At 40.4% G+C, this 25640-nt stretch overlaps 1 protein-coding gene across 1 annotated transcript; it reads left to right on the forward strand.

The window, feature by feature from the left end:
* The first annotated feature begins 17628 nt into the window (after window positions 1–17628).
* On the forward strand, window positions 17629–24965 carry PPIC (peptidylprolyl isomerase C). The gene is made up of 5 exons (XM_026063934.1): window positions 17629–17821; window positions 20753–20866; window positions 21356–21449; window positions 23021–23205; window positions 24531–24965. The coding sequence occupies exons 1-5, from the start codon at window positions 17630–17632 to the stop codon at window positions 24657–24659; spliced, it is 714 nt and encodes a 237-aa protein (XP_025919719.1). The 5' UTR covers window position 17629; the 3' UTR covers window positions 24660–24965.
* The last annotated feature ends 675 nt before the right edge of the window (window positions 24966–25640 follow it).

Consider the following 25640-nt stretch of genomic DNA (forward strand, 5'->3'; position numbering starts at 1 on the left):
ACTCTTGAGCGTGTGTGCCTGCAAATATATGCGTGAGAGAGAGGGAAAGAGAAAGGCAGAATGACAGTGTGCATAATAGATCTCAGTGAAAACAAAAGCTAGTTTGGCAGTCTGGGTTGCCAAGAGACCTAATATTCTATTATGATCAAAATAACGCCAAAGGAAATAGAGAGGTCAAGCAGCAGCAGCAAAAAATTCATCATCAGTCAGGGTATGAAGATCAAAATAAACTCTTAGGAGTGTTGTTGCACAGTGCAGAGGACAGGATCCAGCCTGAGAGTAAGCCAAGAGATCTTGCTTTGAAAGATATTGCCACAGTTGCAGTGTGTTACACTCACTAAAAAAAAGAAGGAAGGTTGAATATTAGATGGCAACATGCTGGATCTTCTATTGGTAACAGATTTTTTTCTTAAAAACTGGACTGATAATTGTTTTACTTTATGGCATTATTAAGAAGTTCTCCACCATCAAAGAAAGATTAACAGTGTGAGAACCCAGAGGGATTAGAGAATCAAGAAAAACTGTAACTATTTAGACCAAAGATTTGGCAAAACATAATAGTGCCCTGAGGAGTTAGAGCATAAAACGCCAGAAGTATTTGTAGCTTGAGAATTGTGACAGGCTCAGGATTTGGAATTACAGAATTGTTAGTGTTGGCAGCTTCGTTAGAGGGCAGCTGACTCCCAAGGATCTTAATTTGGTTCTCAAAGTGGGACGTGAACAGTTCACAAAGTTCTGTTGATGGAGGAAGAGCCAGATTAGACAGCTTCCCTGCAATAAAAAGTTACAAGAGAGCAGGGCAGTCTGCCCGTTCAGCAATTAAGTTGGAATAATAAGCAGATCTGGCTTGTTTCAAAACATTTCTGTACACATTTATACGGTCCAAACTTGTAAGTGTACATGCAGTCAAGAAGTCCTCAAACAGCATTTAACTTATGGCCCAGAACCTTCACTTTTGAGTGCATCTGCCAAAGAGGAGTCTACAGAAGTGGTATGTCCTTTAGGAYATTATGAAGATGGTTCAGCTATTCTATATTTAAGAAAAAATAGAGAATTTCATGAGGTAAACAATAATATAACAGAAAGCATTATTTGTCTGGTAGATGACTGTTCAGTTTAGAATGCATAAAAAGATATCAAAAACCTTATTTAGGTTTTACTCGGCCTTAAAGAGATTTGGGGGGATTTGGGCAAGAATAAATGGTAGAAACAAATAACAAGAAATGGTGGCAACTGGCACCTCCCTCACAATTTTTATCTACAAAGCCTCTTAGGAACATCAGTCACACTGCAGATGGCTATCCTCCAGATGAAGAAACCAAGTCAGTGGAAAAAAAAATGGGGCTTGATCCTACACAGAGTAAGTATGGGTTTAGGCTTCACACATAAAAATATATTCTTTGAAATCAATGGAACAAATGTCAGGTGCACAGCTGAACATATGCGCAGTATTTTGGGGACTTCTGTTATATATACACAAACATAATCACTCTGAAACAGAATTAGGACACTGGAATCTCCCACCCCTACTGCCTCTGCCTTTTACAGCTAACCGCAAATAGAGATCACACTGTCACATTTCATTCCCAGCAGCTGAAGAAAAGATGACCTTATAAAGTGCTGAGCACACCTCTGGCACTTTTAAGGTGACAACTTATGACAGAACAGCTTTATTTTATATTGTTTTCCTTCAAGTAGACTATCTTAAAGTTATTTGACTAATGTGAGCACAGTGTTGAACTTTAAAAAAAACAGAGATGAGAATTAAGAAGTACATGGTAAAAATCAGAGATGCTTTAAGAGTATCTGAAATGAACTCAAAAATAAGGGAGGGGAAAAACTCTGAAAACACTACCCTTTCCTCCAGGAGGCATGGAGCAAAAGGTTCCTGCACCACCTGGGAAGCAGGCTAGTGCCTAGGCAAGAAGCRTGAGTGGAAAAAAGGTTAGAGCAATCTCTCAAAATGATACCCTTGCTGATAGTGCAGGACTGAGGCAGACTGACAACAGAGGAAAAAGCATTTACTTTATTCCACAGCTGTATCTTCTATGACATATGTCTGTCCCAAACAGCTTGTGGTCTCGACTGATCTTTTAGGAAGCCCCACCAAGAGAGACAGTTAGAATTGGACTATGCAAAGCCTTGGAGATATATTCTGTAGAGGAATTCTGTGCTGTGAGGGGAAAGTCTGTACAACCACCAACTTCAGCTTTCATGTTTTTGATTCTGGGCTTCAGCTGTAGCCCCCATTTCTTTTACAGCATTGAAACAAACAGAAAGCTTAAACCTGGAAAACAAAATCAAATAGCAATACAAATGGATCCATAGATCATCATAGCACATACCAAAAATTGTTCCAATGCAGGAGGAGCACCTCTATATCACAAGGGACACAAGTCTGTTTGGGAGGCACGATCTAAGAGTGCTAGATATTCTTCAGCTATCACTGCTTGATATATGAAGTACATGGTGCGTACTGCAATAATAATAATTCCAATGAACTAATGACATTCTTCCAGAGAGAATGGAGCACAAAGATGACAACTTCATCTGAAAGCCTGAGAAAAACTGGACAGTGGTCTTGTCCACCTGTGGCTGGAACCAGCCACAGAGACTGAAGCATTCAGATTGTTTATTTAATGAATTTTGCAGTGGATTCAGTGGAAAGTGGTCCAGAAGTGAATCAGTTTCCTTTGCCTGTACCCTTAAATTTGATGAATAGAGCCTTTGGTAAAGCTACTGAAAGTCCTATTCGTGACAGCTAGATCGTGGAGTACAATGTTCTTGGAACTAACTCTGAGAAATAGGACATGTAAGATTTGGGGGTTTAATGACATATTGCAAAACCTTTCCTAAATTGCCTCCATATTCATATAGGTTTTGCCTTGTTTCTCTTATGCTTTTTCCATATTAATTAGTAGCAGAGACTTCTTCAGTTACTTCTGCATGATGAAGAAGAGGATAACATGTTACTGTTTGTCCTATTTTAGGAAACTGAGCAATTTGCTTCACCCTCAATGGCTTCAGAGTTTATTTTTGTAAGATTAAAGACAGAGTGCATATGGCAGTAATTCTGGTGTTTCTTCTTGTGGGTAAATCATACAGTGCAGTTGGACACATTGGGAAATCATATTATTGCGCATTTTATCATCAGAAAGGGTCTTAAGCAGTAAGTGATAGAAGTTTAAATTCTTGGTAATATCAGGAGGCTAGTACACTTCCAATCATCCCCTTCAGCATTAAAACATTGTGATGCCAGACAGTAACTGGTTTTCCTGATTTGGTATCTTAGTTAACAGTATAGATTAATAATGTAAATTACAGTGATGCTATAGAGAAGAACTCTGAGCAGGCAGCTCAGAAAGCAGGGCAGCAAGAAGGCTGTTTGCAAGAACTGTGTGTGTGTGTGAGCACAGCTGCACATTTTAGCTCAACTACCTGAACGTTTTGATCAAAACAAAAACAAGACCATCATTTACCACCTATATAACTCTTAACCTTTTTGTCTCGGGCCTCAGTCCTGCGAGGGGAGAGGAATTCCCTCCTGCTCCTTTCAGAAAGCCTACTGCATTAGCCTAGTTCTGTAGGGCTAGTGAGACGCAAAAGGTAGTAAGAAATAAGATAAAAGGAAGTTGGTAACAGCAAGGGAGTGCAAGGTGGCAAGCCATCACTAGGATACATATCACATCCTGAAAGGAACTGTGGTGTTAAATTAGTCCATTCTCTTTGCAATGCTTTGGAAAGAAAAATACAAAAGCATTATGGCAGTGTTCAATGGAAAAGAAACAGGTACAAGGTCAAATAGACTGTGAGATGCTAGAATCACATCCTTCCTAGATATGTACAGCTAGTTCTAGGGTGCACCTACATGTTCAGTTTAATCTTACCTAACAGCAGGCTTCTCCCACTCTACAAAAAAAATCTACAAAAAAAAAAAAAAAGAGAAAGATTACTTTTCAGTCAGATCAGCAGGTTGATCTGACTCTCTGTACAGCTGCCTGATCCCTGTAAATGAGATAAAAGACTGGCTAGAGCTTGGGATGCACAGGAAGAGAGAAGAAAAAGTGGAATCACCTCTTTTGGCAACCACCCACAATTTCGTCAGGTTGGGTGTAACACAAAAAGGCACCTTCACGGCGCAATAAGTGCAGTTTCTGAATCCTGCTAGTCCTGCTGCGCACACAGACTGCTGTCAGTTTGGAGTGTTTTATATCTGCTCGCAGACCCTGCCTCCCCGCAGGCCAAGCTGCCAGCAGCACCTTGCTGCAGTGTCGCTACGTGCTGGACCCCGTAACATCTCCTCTGGTTCTTACATAGATCGGCTCCCCACTTCAATGACTGGGGAAGAGGCCTTGGAGAAGAGCAGATTAAGGAGTGCAGATTAAGAAACATCAAAAAAAAMCCCTGCATTTCCAGTTATGGAGGCAGAGAATAATCTTTTCACCAACATATCATTGCCTAATCCTCAATAACATACAGTAACATGCAGGGGTCTACTATAAAACTGGGGGCTAATGTGGGGGAATCTGAAGTGAGTGACCACTCTGACTCCATATCTTTTCTGTCCAATCCTGTCTAGTTCCAAGATGCCTGGTTGAAAAGTTTTATGCATAAACACAAAAGGTCTTGATACAATGCCCCTTCCTCCTCCCCTGGAATTCAACAGGAAATGCTCCCTCAGTGATCTTGGCATGCAATGCTATCATGACGGCTTCATATTTGGAGATATGGTGGTCACATTTTGGGCTGATGATGAAGCCACAAAAACCTGGCATGTTCTTGTCTTGATGAACAATCCTGGCTGCTGACTGGACACTACATTTAAGACAGGAAAAAAAAGGGTCAGTAAAAGCAGGTGAACTCCAAAAACAGCTCCATATCTAGAGTACTTATCTCCTGGCCTACTGTTCTGCCATGCTTAGTAAAGAGCAAGATAGCTCTGGTAATAGTTTTTAGGTGACTCTGGCAAATTAATCACATTCAGACAGGACTGGCAACTTCTGATGCATCGACTTTAGTTCTTCTGCTGAAAGAATCCTTTGGTGTCCAAACAGTACGCCAGTCTAATCAAAGTAAGTTCACCCTATTTCTCTACATGTTCCTCAAAGTCCAATACTGCTACTCCTATTTCTTTCATATGTGGACAAAGGTAGGAGAAGTGAATTAAATAAAAGCGAATATAATGGAAATAAGCAATCTATAATTGCTTATATTAATAAAAAAAGGTTATGCCTACATGAATCATATCAATAGTTCTTGGAAATAAAGAACATTTCCATTCTTGAAATATTTTGAACATGTTTCCTCCTGAAAGAAAGTATCTCAACTATTTCCTAGTAACCAGAGTTTGAATAAAGACTGGATTTTATATCATCCCTTCTGAGCCTTACTCCTATTTGAGTCAAGAAAAGTTAGCCACTAAGCCTATGTGTTGTCACCTGGAAACTTTCATAGCACACTTTTCTTGCCTTCAAGTGAGAAAGAAAATAGAAGTTCGTTTTAAAAGTCTGTATTTTCAAGTGTGATTTGGCCTTGTTCTTATTATTTTCTTCCTTCCGTCTTTTCTTTTTTGCTGTTTGGCCATTTCTTGGGGAAAAAAAACACCCTTCAAATAAACATGAATAAACATTCAAATAAACATCTGCTCATCAAGATTATCATCTTTTCACTGGTTCTTTTCCTTGCTATTTCACTGTTTAAACTTTGCAAATAAGGATATGAAAAATGAACTAGCATCATCCTAATTATTCCTTTATTTGCAGGATAAGCTAGACTAAATCTGTTCTCCAAGTCCTACTGAATTTATCACATCGATCATAAGACAGGACTAGAAGCAATGCAATCTCTTAAGTACACAAGATTTGACATAGCTGAATACGGTCTTTCCTGGGGTTGTGGCAGTACTAGCCTGAACTAGATCCCCAAGCCGCTCTTGACACCAGACTTTCAGTGATCTAAGGCCTCCTGAAGTCAACGGCAGCTTTGATGACACCTGAAGTCAGGCCAGGCACTCACTACCTCTGCTAGCCTGCTCACTCTACTCTCACGTGCATTTATGGCTACTCTTTTCAGAAGCTTTCTTTAAGAGTTTCTCACAGCACTTCCCAGGCTAGTCTGTAAAATTCCTAGCTCATTCTCAAAGTCAAATCATCGAAATACCAAACTCTCTTTTCAACTGCCAATATTTTTTATGAGAGCAATGGAACTGCCACCACAGCTTCTGAGCTTTTATAGTCAGAGATGGCTGTGACAGCCCAAGCAGCCTTTTTCCTGCTCTTCAGTCACACAGTCCTCTTATATGGAGCCTACTTGTTTTTCCTGCCCCTGGACTGGCTCTTGTCAGGTCGCAGACTGTGGACTGCTACCTTATCGAGCTGTCAGGGCTAACGTTCTTAATAAAACAGCAACCAGCTCATGATCTATAGTTATCTATAATTGCATACAATCATTTCTCAGTTCTGTGAGAGCCACAGCGCTTTTGGAGGTGTATTTTGTCTGTACATATTAGGGTGCAACAACTACAGATTTTAAAAGTTTATTAAGAAGAAGACCCAAGGAAATAGTAAACGATGAGTGTGGCTATACATGTAGGGAAGAGAGAAACATTTTAAATGGCAGCTAGGGAAATAAGAGGATAGGAAAAATGAAGTATTATTATTTTAAAGGTGTTGATTTTGTGTACATTTGAAATAGCAGCATTCTGCAGAAAGATACAGAAGTACTTACAAGACTTTTTCCTCCTCCCCACTCTGGTTTTGAAAAACATTTCCTTAGGAAACAAAGGGTTCTGTTAAAAAACAATTCTATTATTTTGAAATATGATGCCTTCCAAATACATTTGTTATTCAGAAAACAAAATACAGACAATCTGCAACTGGTTAGTGGACTACAGTTTTAGAATCAAGTAACTTAACTAACTTCCATCATTTATCCTGAATCCTGGGCATGTACTCAGTTTTATAGYCATTACCTGCATGGTGACACTGAGAGCAGCTGGGATTACTCATGTCAGGAGCTTAATCATTTATTTTCAAGGCATCTCTTTAGCTTCTGTAACTTTGAATGCCTGGGAAAACCCTTCTCCAAAGAATATACTTTCTATTAAATTTGCTGATTTTGCAAGACTGACATTATTGCTAGGTACATACAGAAAGGTAAGATTAGTAGGTAACAAAACCACAGGTTTAGGGAAGATGGTCAGCTGCTTTCTACCTCATTCATTTCACTCTGCCAATTTATGACTTTGAAGAGGATCCAGTCTGAAAAGTAGATGCAAAGGTCGGTAGGAGCTCAGTGACTGATGGGCTCATTACAGCCTCAGCCAGGCAGCTTCACCTGAAACAGCTGAGACCTGTTCAAGATCTCAATAAAATTCAATGATTGCTTTACCAGGTCCTTGTCCAGCTGGAAGAGGCAAAGTTTCCAAGGAATCTAAAAGTTAAATAAGGCATTTGTAGATAGTGATGCTGCCTGATTATCCTGTGTCAGACAGGATGCTAAGGCTTCACTCAGTGACATGGAGGTACGTATAAAGTCCGGAAAAAGTATCTTATTACATGCCAGCACAATTTTCACCTTGCTGTGATTCAGGATGAGCTAGGTGCACCTGATTTCTTGTCAGCATTCTGATATCTTAACAGCAGTAGCAATCGCATCCACTGGAATAGAGAGATGCAGATGTCGTCGTACTGCTGGAAGTAGCTCCAGTGAGGACCTGTCACTTCCTCCCCCAGCGGTAACTTCTGAAAATTATGGATCCTGATGGGGCCTGCAGCTAAGCTGCTGATCTCTGTGTAGCAATGAGGTAGCAATATAATTCACTGTATAGGCAGATGAGCTGAGACTTCCTAAACCTCAGAAAAAGTCAGTGGGAGAATCCAGAAAGGAAACCTGAAGCCTTTACTTCATGTTTACCCCGACTTGCCACAGTCTGAACCTGTGTCTGTCTTAGCTGTCCCTCACAGATGACCTGCTCCCTCTCCCAGCTCTCACAGAGAAGTTCTTTCTAATGAATTGACCTGAAAGCCATGCTTGTCTTATTTTCCTCTGTAAATTAGGATTGGGACACTTGACAATTTTGCTCATTCAGGCCATGGATGAAATACCACTTGCGATAAGATCTGTAGTCATGCAATGGCCTCCTCCAGCTCTGAAGAAAGAAGCACCAATCACGGCGCCTCCTAGAACTGATAAGAGAGGTTCAGACACAGCTATGGATCAGCTTCATTTAATCAGATCTTGGCTGTGAAGTGTCTCTTTTACTCCTCACACCTTCTGGCAGAAAAGACCACATGTAGACAGTGATAGTCTCACTACAAAAACATCCTTAGCCAAGCCGATCCTTACAGGCTGCCTCAAACACTATGAAATGTAAAAATCCTACTCAGACAGAAAATGCAATTAATGGGGAAGCATCACAGACAGAAGACAGAGAGAAGAGAAGGTCAGCCAACAAGGACATCCCTGCTGGAAGGCTTCACAAATGGGCTGTTCATGTGCTTTTGAATATCCTGCTCCAACAGAGGTGAACATTGCTTTTGAAGAACTGAGTTTACGCTGGTGCTAGAGACAGAAAAAGCTCCAAGTTCTAATTTACATTTGCAGCACCCCTTTTGCTTTCCTAAATAGTTCAAATCTGATTTCCTAATGACATTGTAATTTATGAACCATGCCATTAAAAGACAACACTTCAGCTGTGGATGACATTGTTTATCCTCTAGGGGAACATTTGCAGCATTAGACATAATATACATAGTCAATGTGTTTATGAAACGAGTACCAATTTTGTCTTCACGTTCCAGAAGATTTACTGGTTCAAATTTGCAGATTGGTGTCCTAAGTGTGAAAACAGTAGTTTGCACGTCATATGATATGCCGGTCTGATTTTATAGCAAAGTATTAGCACAACAGTTGTGAATAAACTCCGGATTTACAACACTACTAAGCTCTCCTAGAAAGGAAAACTTATAAAACTGTCACTTCCCTGGCTATGCTGTCTGAAGTTAGAGGATTCTGACACAGAACACTGCTAAATCCAAGGAGGCACTGGGTTTTCTGTCAACTTGGAGAGAGACAGGGCATAGCCCCAAAAAGGAGAAAGCTTTCCTGGAACTGAATTGTAAGTATTCACTGTAATCCCCTGCCTTGAGCAGCAGCCACAACTGGCAATCTTAGGGGTGACTTTTTTCTCACTTGTCAGGTTGATGGAAGGAAAGATGTGAAGGAAGAGATCTGTAAAAAGTGAGTTCCCTAGAAGCCTGCAGTGCCAATGAAATGATAAGAATGTTAATGTTTAAAAAAGCCTGAACATTTTGGAACAGAGCAGTACATGGACTTTATCAATCTGATGTTTTAATGAGGAGAAAAATGCCACCACTTGTTTGCCAAGCCAAAATCTCTCTGTTTCTAAGAATACCCTTGACATATCCCTAGATACAATCAAAGAAACATCTGCTCTGCTTCTACTCTGCTGTTGCTTCTGCTAAAAACCAGGGACATATTTTAAGAGATGTAAAAATGGACATTAGAGTAAATCAGCTTCCAGGTAATGCAGAGTTTCCAGGTAATTTGCAGAATTTGATTTGAATCTCCAAAGGCCTATTTTGAACAGAAAAACAAAAATTATCATAAGGCTTTCAGGCCCCTAATGAGGAGTACCTAGAATTTAATGGATTGAATAAAATAAATGGGATTTTCTAATCCATTTCATCATCCAAACCATTACTTTGCCAACCAAAACTCTGAGAGATTTGCCATCCAAAACACTATGTTTTTAAGGTACGCTTCCAGACATAGAGAAAATACAGCATCCAGCAAACTATATTCAATCTGAAAACTGGAAAAATAACTGTATTTAAAAATAACTGTAATTATACTAAGTATTTCAGTATGCAAAACATGATATGAAGTCATATTTCYGAAAGCATTTCCCAGTAAAAGGTACCTATACTAACACATCTGATTCTTGAACTCCTTTTCCAAAATCCTCTGGTCACACTCACAAATTTCATTCCTTTCCAAGTTACAGTGCTTTGTATTAACGGAAGATAAAATCATCAATCAGTAAAACAAAATACATTTAGTGACAATGCATTAAGAACAAATATATATAGTTACGGCTGCCAAAGAGTTAGCAGCCCTGCTTCACAGGAAATACAAAAAACACGCAGTGAGTAAAAAACATGTCATYGGCATCAAATTCTGATGAATTAAAAATTGAAAAGTGACAGCACTTTGAGCAAATTAGTTAAGTCATTCCAGACAATTGCATTGCCATGCATTATGTATATCCAATGTATTTTGTCAGGAGTTCTTGTCTTAAAATGTTTTGCATAGTCTTCAGGGCTTAGGGGATTTGTTGTTGACATTTTTTAAAAATCTTTAAAACACTACTCTTTTCCACTAGCCTAAGCCTGTAAAGCCTAAAAACAATTCTGAAAAGTATCTCAATGGCTGGAAGGTCCATTCCTCAAAGTGATCAAGGTGCTTAAAATCCCCAGCTTTCCCTAACCTCAGGCCTCTCAGGATTTCTTTTGATAATGAGAGTTCAATGCTGAGATCATTTAGGCACCTGTGAGCTTTTGACTTGCCTCACTGCCATCCGCACAACTCTCCAAAACTGTAAATCAGAATTATTTTCAAATGATCTAGAAWAACTTTCTCAAAAATAACGCATGAACATTACTATTCATTACTAGCACTTCAAAAAACCCTATGATGAAAGACAGAAGCGACTGCTGTAACAAGCTGCAGGGCACGAAATGTAGAATTTGGAAAACATCCTAGAGTATTTTTTTATAAAAGAAATCGCTTAGAATAGAGGGAATCAACTTAGAATAGATAATGGATAGGGAAAGAAGAATAGCTTCACTGGCAATCATTTGTATGATACGTTCACACCCATACGAACAGCACTAAACTGTCAGTACRTACGCAGTTATTGTATCATGCTAGGCAGCACGCTGGGCTTTTTTTCCAAGCGCAGGAAACCACTGTATGTTTTTTAGACAGAGTGATGTAGCAATCTTTAATGTGGACCACTCTACACTGCTTGACACATAACCAACTTTAACACTGTTCAAACTAAAGGCACTAAAGGAAAATACCAACTATATATGCTTGCCTATAGCTGACTACCTGCTGTTCTTGTAAGCAGCACCAGAGCAGCACCTTTCTAGATCCTGACTTATTCCTGACAGTCCCTTTAGCTAGTGCATACATTTAATGTACAAAATCTTATACGAAGTGATTTTGTATAGACAAAGGATCATGGTATGTATTTCTCAGAAATGTGGTCTCTGATTAGTAACATCTCTACAGGGAATATTACACTTCTAATAAAATATTTTCTTTACTTCTGTGTATAATATTTTCAAAATGGAACACACACAATGGACCTGGAGCATTCAGTAAATARAGTGGTATCTAAGTCAAGTGTATGCAGGCACCTATATACACATAATATGGAATCTTTTTCAAGGTCAAAAGGAAATATGTGAAGAACTGGCCCTAAGTCTTTGTAGGTAGCATAAGATACCTTTCTGAGCATACTCTGTAAGACAGTAAATAAATTTATCTTTTCAGTTACACTGCAGTTTACAGATTAGGAACCTACTAGATAGATGGGGCCTTGTCCAGATACTACTTTTAGCATGGCGATAACAATACTGAACTTTAAGGAGGACAGTGAAATTACACTTATCTATTCCCTCAGTATCTTCTAAGCCATATTTCCTGTACTAATGAAGCTAACATTGTACTTTTGTCAGCACAGCAGGCTCCAGGGTGAGTGGAAGAGAGAAACATCATTTGTCCTCAGCTTTCACTCAGCTTGAAACAAGCCACCAGCATCTTTTTGCCCCTTTAAAAATATCTTTGATGGCGCCCTCTCCCCATTTCAGATACTCAGGTATTTTCTAAACATTATCACTTTTCATATAAAAGCTCTCTAAACATCTGGCCATTTTCTTTATGGTTCATAAAGCAAAAACTCTCGAGGAAGCCACTGACACTTCCATCTTGCAGAGCTGCAAACCCCACTTTTCCTCCTGACTGTTACAATCTTCCCTGCTGTTTGGAAGGTGGGAACTAAACCCCTTCCCATGCCTTCCCATTTCTGAGCCTGTTAGTCTTCTTCTGAGTGATACTTTTGAGTTGCCATTTTCCTCCTAAACAGTTAATGAGCTTCCTCTGTGTCACTCTTCCTATTTCCCCCCTCTCCTATCTCTTCCTTGCTTAAGAATAGTAATTTAGCATTCATTAACAATAACTAAACACCTCACATGCAAACAGCAAAGCTGGATCAATTTTCACCACAGTCATATCATGGGATGTTGTTTCTCAGCTCTCTCAATCTTCCCATTTGTAATTTAGGGCAGAAATTCTCTCTTCTTTTCTCTCAGGAGCCCAGTACACAGGCTGTCTATCCTGATTTTCACCTTTGCGCATTATCAGACTAGAAGTATTGATTACTGGAACTTACAGTTATTGACAAAGGCCCAATTTTCCAACACTTTCATACTAACTTTAGATATGAACAGCTCCACAGAAGTGGGACCACTGCCATAATTGAGGAAAAGCTGAAGTGTCTGGAGAACTAAAATCTTTATTATAAGCAATAATTGGAGAAACAAAACCCTAATTTTCAGATGGTATGAAGTTCTTGCTTTTTTTGCCTTGAAAATAAAGAAAACTGACTGAACACTTCTTTATAGCTAATTTTTACTGCTATAGTTTTTTTCCCCCTAAAGAATCTTACACGATTGCAGACTATATGAAAGACATAAATCAAATGAATGACTATGTGTTAAATGCTCACTACAGTGAGATGTGCAATTACAGATAGCTCTGATATCCTGTAAACAAATGTGCTCAAAGCAAAAACCATTCTGGCTCCAGCTGCAATATTTTGAAAACACATTGCTGGTATCACCTAAATAAATACTTTGACCATTAGAGTGGAAAGGGTGACACTTCAAATTGTGTTTGGATACAAAATTTAAAAAGCTTAAAAACTATTCACCAAAAGGAAGACGCTTATCCGGAGCATAGGACACATTTATTTTCCATAAGTGCACTAGATGACAGGAGGAGTCTAAGCCATTTTACAAGTGATTTAATAGACGAGACAGCACATATGATACACTCCATCTTTCTGAAGTCACATAAAGGAAAAGACAAAAAAATACAAACAAAACTCCCCATAAACTTCTTTCTTCATTATTCATGAAGGCCATATATCGTGACTTACAATTTTTGTACCTTAAGCTGTTTTTTTTTTTTTAAACTGTGGTTTCTTAGCATTATATACAGTCACAATGGTCCTGATATTTTATATCTTTTATTCTCATTATAATGCAGACCATATATAAGATAAAGCAGTGTCATTTCTTAGTCATTACAAGAGTAAACTTTGGCTTTAAGCATATGCTTATATTCTGCCAACAATACATTAAAAAAGACAAGTAATACTATGGGACTGTGAAATAATATGGGTCAAGATTATGTCTAGTAAAGGTGATACACTTTCAATGTCTTCAGGTTTGAGAATTAAACACATATTGAAGTGAGGAAACACAAAAATAAAAGCTCAGCACAGCAATCCTACAGAACAGAGCGCTTACTCCAAGTTTTATCCTGGCAGCTGTCAAGCAGTTAACATTGATGAAAGTGCCTACAGAACTATAAAGCATTATTATTACGTATGTCATGCCCAGAATTCTTTTTACCTGTATAACATGATATACTAGAGCAGTTTGGATATGAAATATTTCTAAATCACTACAATAAATCATAGCTAACTAAAACGCCACAGTGCTGAAAGGAAGTGCTAGAATTACTGCCAATGCTAGTACTACGAGAAATCAAATCTGTCACATGCTATACGCTTAATATATCTCTCTTTCGTACCCACTTTAAATTGTAAAGAGGCCGTCAGAAGCAATGAAACACCTCATTACAGATACTATTACTTAAATTGAAGGATGTCAAACAGTGGCAAATTATTCTTCTAAAGGCTTGATTACTTCAAAAGGCAACGAGCACCAAAATAACGCATGTCTGCTAGAACTAAAACGCAGAATGTTCTGTGAGCAATATTACAAACACAAGATAGTTCGAATGTATTTTAGTATTTTTGTCACAATAGCCTCACATCACTTGATCAATTTAAAAAACTCTGAGAAATGACAAAATGTGCTTATCTGTAATTTCTATACACATTTAAGGATAAAGGTAATATTTCAACTAAAAACTACACAGCCAGATGACGCCAACTCTAATATTTGACCCATATGGAAAGATTGAAGGAACTGGGGTTGTTTAGTCTAGAGAAAAGACGACTGAGGGGTGAAATGATAACAGTCTTCAAATCAGCAGCAGTGAAGAGGGGAACAAATTGTTCAGGCCTAGGGAGGATGGAACAGGAAATAATGGTCTTCTCTTGCAGAGCCTTCCCTGAGTTTGCTTTTTTTTTTTTTCTATATGGAAACTGCCTGCACAAATCCACAGTGAATTCAGTGTGGTTTTCAGGAGACCGTATTCAGTCTGCCTGTATAAACAGTTCACAGAGACCTTCAAAATCTTAAAGGTAGTTGTGAATAATGAAATCAGAAAAATAAAAAAAAACACACAAAATTTTTGACATATTATCCTCTAGTCTCATTATAAGGATTTCTTTCTTTTCAGTTAGTACAAACCCTATTGCTTGTCTAACTTTTGTCTACTTTCAATTTGATAGTCATGACATCAACTTCCCAGGGAAAAGAACATGCAGTTGCTCCTTTAGGGTCAGAAAAAAGATTTTCTGTGTAAAACTGAATTTTCATGAACATATTACACTTTTGTCTCTTTTAGAGATTTTTCTCTTTAAATATCACTTAATCTTCTTCCAAAAAATATTTAGCAGCATCACCACTATGCATAACCTTTCCAAGATAATGTAAAACAGATCCTGTCTCATCTTGCTATTTTTAAATCTCTTCAGTGCTAATAAGAGTCCATGTCTCATTTCTTCCCCCTCCCTGCCCCCACCAATACTAGTATCTTGTACATGGATAAAATACACTTAAATTTCCAAAAACAGAGCAACCACTCCCCTAACCCCAGCATTTCTACTGAGAGAGAGTAAATGAGTGTAAAGAAAACTCTGGGTAGTACAGCAGGTAGTAACGATCAGCATATCTGCAGTGAATAAACCCTTCCATATTAAAAGTATTAAAAGGAGCCACAGAGCCAGACCATCTTTTCTTTATTGTTCTTCCAACTCATTGCATGTCCCTCTGCACCTCATGATCTGAGAAAAAATGTACTACTCGGACTGACTTGCTCTGAGAGAATAAAGTCTTATGGGTAATATTTTTCTTCTTGCAAATTCAGAACTTAGAATTAGTTACTGCTCCATCTTTTCCTACATTTCTGTCAACAATCTCCTTGTGACTTGCATCCATCTGGAACAGAAAAAGAACTCTATCCCTATAGGTCTCTTCCCACTCACCTCAAAGCCTAAAAATATTACCTTCAGAGTGCTGGAGAGTACTAACACGCTTATATATGCTTTAAGAGGAACCTTTTTCCATTTTTATCATACACCTCTGAACATCTTACAGTCAATAACATGTCTTCATTAGTATAAGCACAGTAAATACAACTTAAGAGCAGATAAATATTGAACAGGTAGCTATAATAAAGGTGGATTATAGTGATAAAGATGGATGGAAAGTTTCAGTTCTACTCTGATATTTAACAAAGAACAAGAGTGTGAAATACATCAACCACTAACAGGAGGATCAAAGGAGGACTCCTATACCTATACCACATTAACTAGTTTGGTTTTAGCTTTGAAACAAACAGATCTAATTAGCTAAAGAGCAACCAGGTAAATGTCTTGAATCATACCCTAAAGCCCTACAGCTCCCAATGCTAGAAGTGAGTCAGTGCAGGCAAGGCTTCAGAAAAGCCCCTACTTTTACAGAATGTCAGGCCCCACTGCATAGGTCAGGTGCCAAAATTAAGGTCCAGATTAGTCCAGGTGTTTTTTTGACCCATGAGTTCCAACCATGGGTATTTTACAGCTCTTGAAAAACAGGGATTTATTAGAGTCAGTCTGATGACTAAATGAGATGCTAAATGAGTTAAACTTGGCCTTTCAGCTCCAGTGCCAGGTAATGGGGAATCACTAAGCACCGTTCTCTGCAGTGCCTGCTAACTGAGTTTTTACTAGAGTCACCTGATGAAAAATCTCATTGCTATCAGATGTACTAGTGCAGGCAGCAGGTGGGGCAGAATGGATAACAGCAAAGACATGCAAAAACCTGAGTCTACGACCAGTCTGTAGTCAAAGGTACTCGAGGGCTTGCCCATGGTACATTTTAGCTTGAATCGGGAGGGCACTTTTGAAGTGAAGCTTTCAAACACCCTCACTTACTGTGCTGTGGTTCCCAGTGCCGAGAGGCCTTGGCATGCACAGACTGGATCCCTTCCAGATGAAACGAAACCAGAAGACACACTTCCGCAGTGCACCCAACACACATCAGCTGCCAACAGACATTTGGTCTACCACACAGGGCACCTGAAAAGCATACGGTGCAAACATCAACTTCTCAGCACCAAGTGCTTTGTCCTACACATCTCCCCCTACTACTTWCTAATGCAGGCACAGCCTTAAGCTGACCAGTTCAGTGGTGGTAACGGCGCAGCTGCAGCAGCACCAAGCTCATCCCCACTCCACCTGAGCTCTGGGCTGGCTTTGCAGCCCGCACCAAACCCTGCCTGAGCCAGAGTTACACAGTTTAATCCTGAATACGTTTACATATACCAGTGTCACCCTTTTGCTTGCAGTGTATGAATATCTATTAATTATTTTTCTTTCATATCCTGTAGCTTGGGAGGCCACAAATTTCAGTGCGCATTACAGTCTGCAAGGTTTTCAGGGACTGTAGCAGCAACACCATTAGGAGAGCTCCTAAATGGAGACAGCTTTTGAGCAGAGAAGGCAACAGGGCTAAAGCTAAAATCACTTGCTAGACTAAGAGCCCTTTCCCCTGTCCTGGCAGGCAATGGTTCGGGAAAGGCAGTGGTTCACGTTTGATGAATTCAGTTTGGTGCAGCTCTTTCCTGATTGAAGCAAAGGGTACAAACGCAGGCCCCGAGCTGTGCGCTCTTACTGCTAAGGCAAAGGAAACCAAAAAGAGGCTTATTATTCCAGTTTCCACATCTCCCAAACACCCTTCAGGCTTGCGTTGCTCCTCAACACGTTAAATACCTCAGGGATAACAGAATAACGATCCATTTCCAGGCTCCCCTGAAGGGTGCCCGCTTGGGCTACTCCACCCACACTTGGGATCACCGAGGAGCCGCGGGGCGCCCCTGCGCACCGAGACGGCCGCTCCACCGGGCCAGCTCGGGGCTCCCCGGGGCGGCTGGGCCCTGGCAGGGCCTGGGGGCGCCGCCGCCCCCCAGCCCCGGGCGGCCCCTCACGGCGGGGGGGACCGTCCGAAAAGGCGGCAACGGCCGCGCGCCTCCCCCCTMCCCTCCGGCCCCGCGCGGAAGCTAAGCAGGGCCGGGCGCGGAGGGCGGACCCGCGCGGCGACGCCGCCGCCGCCGCCGCCCCTGCCCTCCCCCGCGCCGCCACATGGCGCGGGCGGAGCCGCCGGGCCGGGTTGGGCCGCGCCGCGGGCGCAGGCGCAGCGCTCGCGTCAGCGCCATGGCCGGTGGGGCGCCGCGCCCGGCGGCGGTGCTCGGCGCCCTCGCTTGCCTCTGCCTGCTTGCCCGGGCCCCGGCGGCCGCGGGCTTCAAGAAGAGGGGACCCAGCGTGACGGCTAAGGTGACTCCCGCCCGGCCGGGGCGGCGGGTCGCGGCGCAGCGCTCCCGTTTCGGCGTGTCCCCGCCCCGGGGTGCAGCAAGGCTATCGCGGCTTTAAGGGCCGCGGTGCGCGGCCGCCGCGCGGGCAGTGTTTGCCATGAGCTGGCTCGTCTTGTTGGGTTTGGGTTTTTTAAACTCTGCTTTGTTTCTTAACTCATGCAGTGTTTTTTTTCTCCTTTGCTAAAACGTGAATTGCCTTATTGCTACCGTGTTTTCCACCGCCTGGCTCATACCTGACCGTGACAGACTTACAAGCCTGGGTCACGTCTAGCTCCTCTGACACTGCCTGAATTAAAACGCAGTCAGCGCTTGAGGTCACCAAGCAGCTCCCATTGCTCGACGTGACRTGCTGTTTCAGCGTGCGCTGCTCTAAAACCTGTAGGCGGCAAACAAACTTGACTTGGATTTGCAGCCGCCTCTGCGGAGCAGGAAGGGATTTGCGTGGGGACGGGCGGGGTGGCCGTGGGCGAAGCTGCCCGACAGACGGCTGGACACGCGGCCGGGCCAGGCCGGGCCAGGCCGGGCCTGGCGGTGGCGAGGCGGCGGCGCTGCCCTGGCGGGAGGCAGAGTGTGTGGCATAGCCTGTCTTGGGGCATCTGCGCTGCCCCTTCTGCACCTGCCCTAGGTCTGTCGCCCCGTTCTGCGATGGAGAAGCCAGAACTGCAGCAGCGCTCGAGGTGCGAGCGCCCAGCGCGGGTGCACACCGGCGCGTCGTTACGTCTGGCTCTTGTCGTCCCTTTCTCATAATTTCTGAGATCCAGTTTCTTTCTCCGACCTTCATGAGCAGTGAGTCAGACTTCTCATCAGGCTGCTCCAGGTGACTCCAGGTGTTGTTTCTGAGTGGTAGCTTGTTTAGGACCCCTCACTGTAAAGTAAATGTAAAGTCTCTTTTCCATATACAGTACTTTGTATGTATGGGCTTCATTTCATTTATCATTATATTATCACTGGTCACTAAGAATCATGGTATCTTTCTTTCACAGTCAACTTTTTTTTTTTCAATCATGAAGTAATTATTGCACATTGTAAATAAGATTAAATGTTTATATAAATATAATAATAATTTTCCTTTTAAGAATTTTTGGTGAAGAATCTGACCAGACAGTTTTGGAAATTCAAGCTTGCTGTGTTGACCAGCTCACTAGTATCTACATGCTCACTGACTTTTCAGAGAACTTTAAAAGATTTGCTTAAAAGAAGATGGCTTCTCTCTGCAAAAATGACATCTAGGGCTACCATATTTCCTTATAGGATTTCCTGGCCAGAAATATGCACAGACACGTTACGTAGTACATAATCAGGAACTGCAGTGCTTTCCAAAAGCACCGAACACGTAGCACAGGTATGGGGAGTGCTAACAGGAGGCCAGGAACTTACTTTTTGTTCACAAATGCAGAATAAGCCCAAGCAATGCTGCTTAGAAATGCTGAGCTGGCCGCTTATGTGCGTAGCTCCACCACGCGTGAAGCCTTCTGCTTGGGTTAGGTTTACCCATGTGAGTGACTGGACCTCGCTGTGCTCTGTAGAAGTGTTTGATGTTCCTACCCAGGAATATTGTATAGAAGGCCCAGTTGCATTGCCAGAGCCTTATGTAGCGCAGGCAGTCCCTCTACCTAGACAGAATAAGATGTGTTTAGAAAGCCTAGGCATATGTAGCCCTTGCCTAGATAGGCCTAGCTGCAAAATTCAGCAAGGTATGTCTACAAACACATTAAGAAATTAATGAAAACTTGCTCTTAATACTTTGTGAGTCACACATTGAAGAAGTATGTTGCTGGTGCCAAGTGCCAAGGAAGTGGATGAGGTGTAGCAAAAGGAATTTTATTTTCTTTATATATCATTATAAAGTTATCCAAAAGTTCAACAAGTCAAAGCCACGTGGAAGATCAAGAAATGGTAGAAATGTTTTGCAGGAGAGCGTGAAAGAAACATTCACATTGGAGAGAGACTGTGGTCATTTATTATCGTTATTGGACTAATTTCGTAGAGTAATACTTGGTTGAGTGCCACAAGGAACAACAAATACCACATCATAGGAATACGCATTGCTGTTTCCTAGAAGTTTTAATAGTCTTTATGTAACTTTTTCTGAACTTCAGAATGCCTCATTTCCTGACAGCTGTTTCTATTTTCAGTAATCATTGGAACATTTTTGCATGTTCAAATATGCATTGATATATTCTGAAATATGTTAAAATGCTTTTTAACTCATTTGTCTTTTTCAAGTATTCTTTTTAGCGACGTCTATGCTGAAGCTTTTAGGCAATGAGCTCTCTAATGCAGCCTCGTTATTTCTCTGGGCAGTTCTGAATTCATATTTAGGAAAACAATTCCCTGCTTTAGCAGTAAGGTTTCATTCCCTTTGTTTGACAACTGAATTAAATTTAGGCTTTCATGTAGAGTTGATCATGTACATACACACTAATGCCTAGAACAGCGAAGACTTAGTGGATAACAAACTGTCTTTTTTGGGAAGTGTCTGTACTATAGTTCCTTGAAATTGTTCATGATGCTGGAATAGCAGCATTGTTCCTCCTTACTTTCATATTTCATCTTTTCTATACAGTTTCCATACTGTGCCTTCTAAACACATGCATATCTGGAAAAAAGCTTCTTGAACCTTACCTACAAACTTATGACAGAGCAAGTCCCACTGAGCACTTAAAAAGGATAAGAACCAAAATGTATAATCAGCAGGTCTCACACAGTATTCTGCATAATCTGAAGTCAGTAGCTCTGAGATTTTTCTTAAACAGCACCCTCAGCAGCTGAAGGATTCGATTAACATAGACCAGCCAAAGGCTGTGTCTTACCATTTTAAGCTTTCAAAAGCTTGGCCTTTTTACTGCGCTCATATTTGTATCGCTTTTGTTTTCTTCACCAAAACATCCAGGTGTTCTTTGACGTGAAGATTGGCAACAGAGATGTTGGCAGAATTATAATTGGATTGTTTGGAAAAGTTGTCCCAAAGACAGTGGAGAACTTCGTTGTGCTGGCAACTGGAGAAGTATGTCTGCAGTTTTCTTTCACCGTGTACTCAAATTTGGTCTGGGAAGTAAATATTTGTTAAATGCCGTTTCAAGTGTGAACTGTCCATCTTAATTCAGTGGAATCAGTGAGGGAGAGAGCCATCCCAGAGGCCTTGAGGTCTTGTGTGTATCCCTAAAGCCTTGCAGCTTTATTGGCAAAATGTGAATGTGAGGTGTCACCTCAGTCTACCCATAGCTTGCAGATCTAGCAGGCAGAAATACTGCAATCAGTAAGTACATCAGTCAAAGGAAGATACTTGCTTTCTTCACCTGAGTAATACTTGCTCTGTGCCAGCACAGCCCACCTGCATTCACCTGCATTTCAGTTTAATTTGTTTTCTGTTGGTGTTTGTCTCAGGTTGTGGTATATTCTGCGAGACCTGACCATTCACAGCATGTGCCTATTCCCATATGACTGTATAGGACTGGATGTTATATTCACTTAAARAATTATTTCCTTTTCTTAGAGAGGATATGGATACAAAGGAAGTAAATTTCATCGTGTGATCAAAGACTTCATGATTCAAGGAGGGGACTTTACAGTTGGAGATGGATCAGGAGGTAACATGCTCAGTATCTTCCAGCTTCCCTGTTACCCCTTTGAATGCTTACTGAAAAGAYGGGTGAAACAGCATTGCCTCTCCTTCTTTCAACTAAAGTAAATGAAGAAAACATTTCTTTTAGAAGCATCCAGAACAGTTCTAAGCATCTTGGTGCATTAGCTGCATATATTTGGATTACAGATTATTTGTATGCTTAGGGCTTCCCCTGCCCTCAGTTCTTGCAGATAGATCATCTTTTCTGTCTGTTTCTGCTCTGGCTGTGTGCTTCTGCTCCTTCCCCCCAGTACTCGCTGCATCTCTGCATGAACCAGTTTGAGTCATCCAGCAGAAAACTAACCTGGAAGGAAACGGTGACCTGCGTGGAGGGAAGGCACACAGGGAGGGCACAGGCTGACCTCTCCCTTTGGCTCACCCAGCCTGGTGGAGCTCTCTGAAGTGTGCTAAGGGAAGGAATTTCAAAACAATGGTAGAGAAATTAGAAAATGAGGATTGTGCCCCTCCCCTTTTTTCTCTTAATAAATTAAAAACCATAAACTTACCTTTGGTCTGGCCYTTTATACTTAGGTTCTGGCCATTTACATTGCTTCTCTCTCCTGAGCTTCCAGGAACGAGGTCAGCCAGTAGGCACTTCGGAGGGCAATCCCAGTGCAGCACGTCTCGCATTGCATCGCGTGCCTTCCAGCTTCTGAGCTCTTCTCTTCCTTTGCCACCATGTTCTTCAGGCGCTACGCTTTGAACTTTCTGCACACAGTGTTAGCGACTTCCCCATGGGGACAGAACGGAAAACACGCGCAATGTATGCTTTTCCTTGCAATTTGAACAATGGGGAAGGCTAACACACTAAAGGCACAGTTTAGCATTAAGGTAGACAGTGTTTGTTTGCCTGCTAATACTGTTTGTTGGGATAGTGTCTGGTGGTGTGTTGGGAAGTGTCTCACTGTTAGGCACTGTACAAATAAAAAATGAGACAGCCTTCTCTTTTCAAAATTATGGTGGTTTAAACATGACGCTCATGTTTTTTCTTCTAAACTATTTTAGGAACATCAAAATCCTTATGTAATATTTATACAATTCCACACTGACTCTTTTAAGCTAACTTTCATTTGGTCTCTGTATTTCTAAACATGTCTAAAGCAATTTAATGTACTAGGGGAAAARGTTATAAAATTAAATATTAAAATTATCACAAAGCACGGTTACCTTATTTGATTGGCCACAACTACCTAATCTAAATTTGCTGAAAAGGGCAAAGTATAGTATTACTTAGTGATGTATATAAGCAGGACCTTTGAAGATACTCAGCTTACTTGTTAAATTCAGAGGCTAAAGGTTGATCAGCTTTAAATATTCTCTCATTATAGTTGGTGTTTTAGCTTTCCTTTTTCTTTCCTCTACATACAAAGTACTTTTAGTTACGGATCACCAATGACGTAGCAATGATGGCGCTGCATTTACTCAACCTCTGAATCTTCTCAAGTCCTGAATTTATACTTATTTTTTTCCATTTTTGAACAAAAAGGGGATTTCTTATTTATTTATTTATTTATGCTTTCTTATTTTGTGTCATAGGAAGGAGTATCTATGGAGAAAGATTTCCAGATGAGAACTTTAAACTCAAACACTATGGAATTGGATGGGTTAGCATGGCTAATTCTGGCCCAGATACTAACGGATCCCAGTTCTTCATCAGTGTGACAAAGCCTTCCTGGTTGGATGGAAAACATGTAGTATTTGGCAAAGTCCTCGATGGAATGGTAAGTTAAAAAATAGCGGTAAGATTACTCCAGGAAAATCSGGACAAATTTCAGGGCATTATATCTCTGTGGGTGTAATTTATCATACCATTGTCATTCAAAACAGTTTATTGTTTGTTTTCCAATGTGGACAAGATAGAAAATGTATGTGAAGTGCTTAAACTGGAATTAAAATGGCAAGTGGTGATTACAGAAATGGAAACTTAAATCATCCCTTTGGCTTTCCGATTTCTTCTTTTAGACCACTAACCATCAAAATGACACCTTTACATACTACACATTGGATAAATTCAGGTCTGTCTTTCACTAACCCCATTAACCATGAAATAGCTGTGTTTCCACAAGCTAAAATCTAATTTTGTAACGTGCTAGTTGTGGGTAACACTTCCACTGTTCAGGCTTTTAGAAGATGTGAATGTGAAGCATACAAACATATATATTCAGATCTGTTTAAAAAGAAAAAAAAGAAAGATTTATAACCAGCACCCTCAGAATGTACAGCTGCAAAACTGAACAAATATCTGATTGCAGTGGACAGACAGAATTTCAGTTTAAGAAATGGTGCTTCCAACTGACTATACTTCTACTAATCTGGCTTTTCCTTTAACTTACTCCTTTAATGGATTTTGAAATGAATGGGGAAAATATGACCTGTTGCATTGATCAAATCTATGTGGAGTTTGAAAGCCTCATCAAAACACTCCTCCCTTGCCCCACACCCTTTGTATTGAATTCAAGTCTCATCAGCTACAGTAGTAATTAAAAAAAATTTGAGGAGAGTTTTAGGCCAGAGGTATATTAATTGTCAACTATCTAAAGCCAGATACTGGAGAGCGTGGTGCCCACTCTTAATGTCTGGGCATAGGTTATATGAGAGTAACAGGAGTCATCAGACTTTTACCAGCACAATTATGCTGTATGATCAGAAAAAAAACTACTGCTCATCCTTTATGATCTCTAGATTCAGTTGCTGCTCATAGACCACAGAGAGACTTTGTGTTTGCTAGGTCGATCATTTGAAAGGATATTTTCAATTGCTCCTTTCTAACATTTTTGCTGGCTGGAAGTTCTTACAGAAGGGCACGCAGCCTTCCACATTGGTGCTGTCAACTGCGTGTGAGTTGCAGAATGGTAAAATTGATAGCATGGAAAGAGAGTGTCTGTGGGAACTCAGTATGGCAAAGGTCTTTGTTCAGAAGTTGCTTAAAAATAAATAAATAAATAATGCTAAGAGCATTTAGTTATTTACCTGGTATTGCACTTGAGCCACAGGAGTTTCCTTGGCTAAACTGAGGTTTTTTTTTTTTTTTTTTTTTTTTAAACAGTCTGTGGTGCACTCGATAGAGCTTCAGCAGACAGATGAACACGATCGCCCCCTTCAAGACTGCGTGATTGTGAACAGTGGCAAAATAGCTGTAAAGGAACCATTTGTAGTTGAAGTAGGTGACTGGTGACACCAGCAACCAGAATGGTTAATGAAATGTAATCATTTTTCTTTCAGGCCTAAGTTTTTGACTGATCTCAATTATCCATTGCCTTTTCTCCTCAAAACATATGAGACTATATGTAGACAATACTTAACCATAATTTTATGTATTTGGTAAATGTTATTTCTTAACAATTTCATGGAAGCTTTATTCCTTGGAATTCAAGGCATATCCCACTAAATCCTAGAACTTGCAGAAAATTTCTTACATGAAAGATTTCAAAGTATTTCTATCTTTTCAAAGGTTTGAAATAGTTATTTTGTTTTTCTTAGAAATTTTACAATATTCCATTTTATTTGAAAACACTTTCTGTGAGAATATCTGCATTTTTAAAGATTCCTGTAAAAAGGTAAAATATTTCAAATAAATACTTAATAAAGAAAGAGCTGCTTTTTTGCAAAAGGGCTTTTTTCTAATCTCTGTTGAATCAATTAATGATGTAGGGGTGCTTTTTTCCAAGAAATAAAAGGGCAGGGATGGTAAATCTCTCTAATCTCCTTAATGTGTCAGATAAAGTCCCTGCTGTCTTTCAATAAAAGATTGTATTCAGATACAATACTGTAATCGAGAGAGTGCAGCTTAGTTTATTGTTAAATAAAATCGTTGGTTAGAAACTGATTTAAAAAGCCCTTGTTTTACAGCACAGTAGATTTTATAACACATAAGTAATCATGTCATTCAAGATACAGCTCCAAAACACTAACTAAAAGTGTTGCTGTACGCTGGAGATGCACCTTTAAGTTCATTATTTTTGTAATGCTACTTAAATACCCTTAGCCTTACTCCTTAACTGGTAGCTTTCAAACAAGTTTAGCCTAAGATACCACTTAGACAGCTGTACTACATTTTTTTAACATGTTAATATTTTCCAGGAAAGAGATATGGATTTTCTCCTTTGTGTTAAAATTTAAGATAGATGAGCCGATGCCTAGATCTGGTAATGGATTC

The sequence above is a fragment of the Apteryx rowi genome, unplaced genomic scaffold (assembly GCF_003343035.1).
Source record: "Apteryx rowi isolate R43461 unplaced genomic scaffold, aptRow1 scaffold_203, whole genome shotgun sequence".
In the NCBI taxonomy this organism is placed as follows: domain Eukaryota; kingdom Metazoa; phylum Chordata; class Aves; order Apterygiformes; family Apterygidae; genus Apteryx; species Apteryx rowi.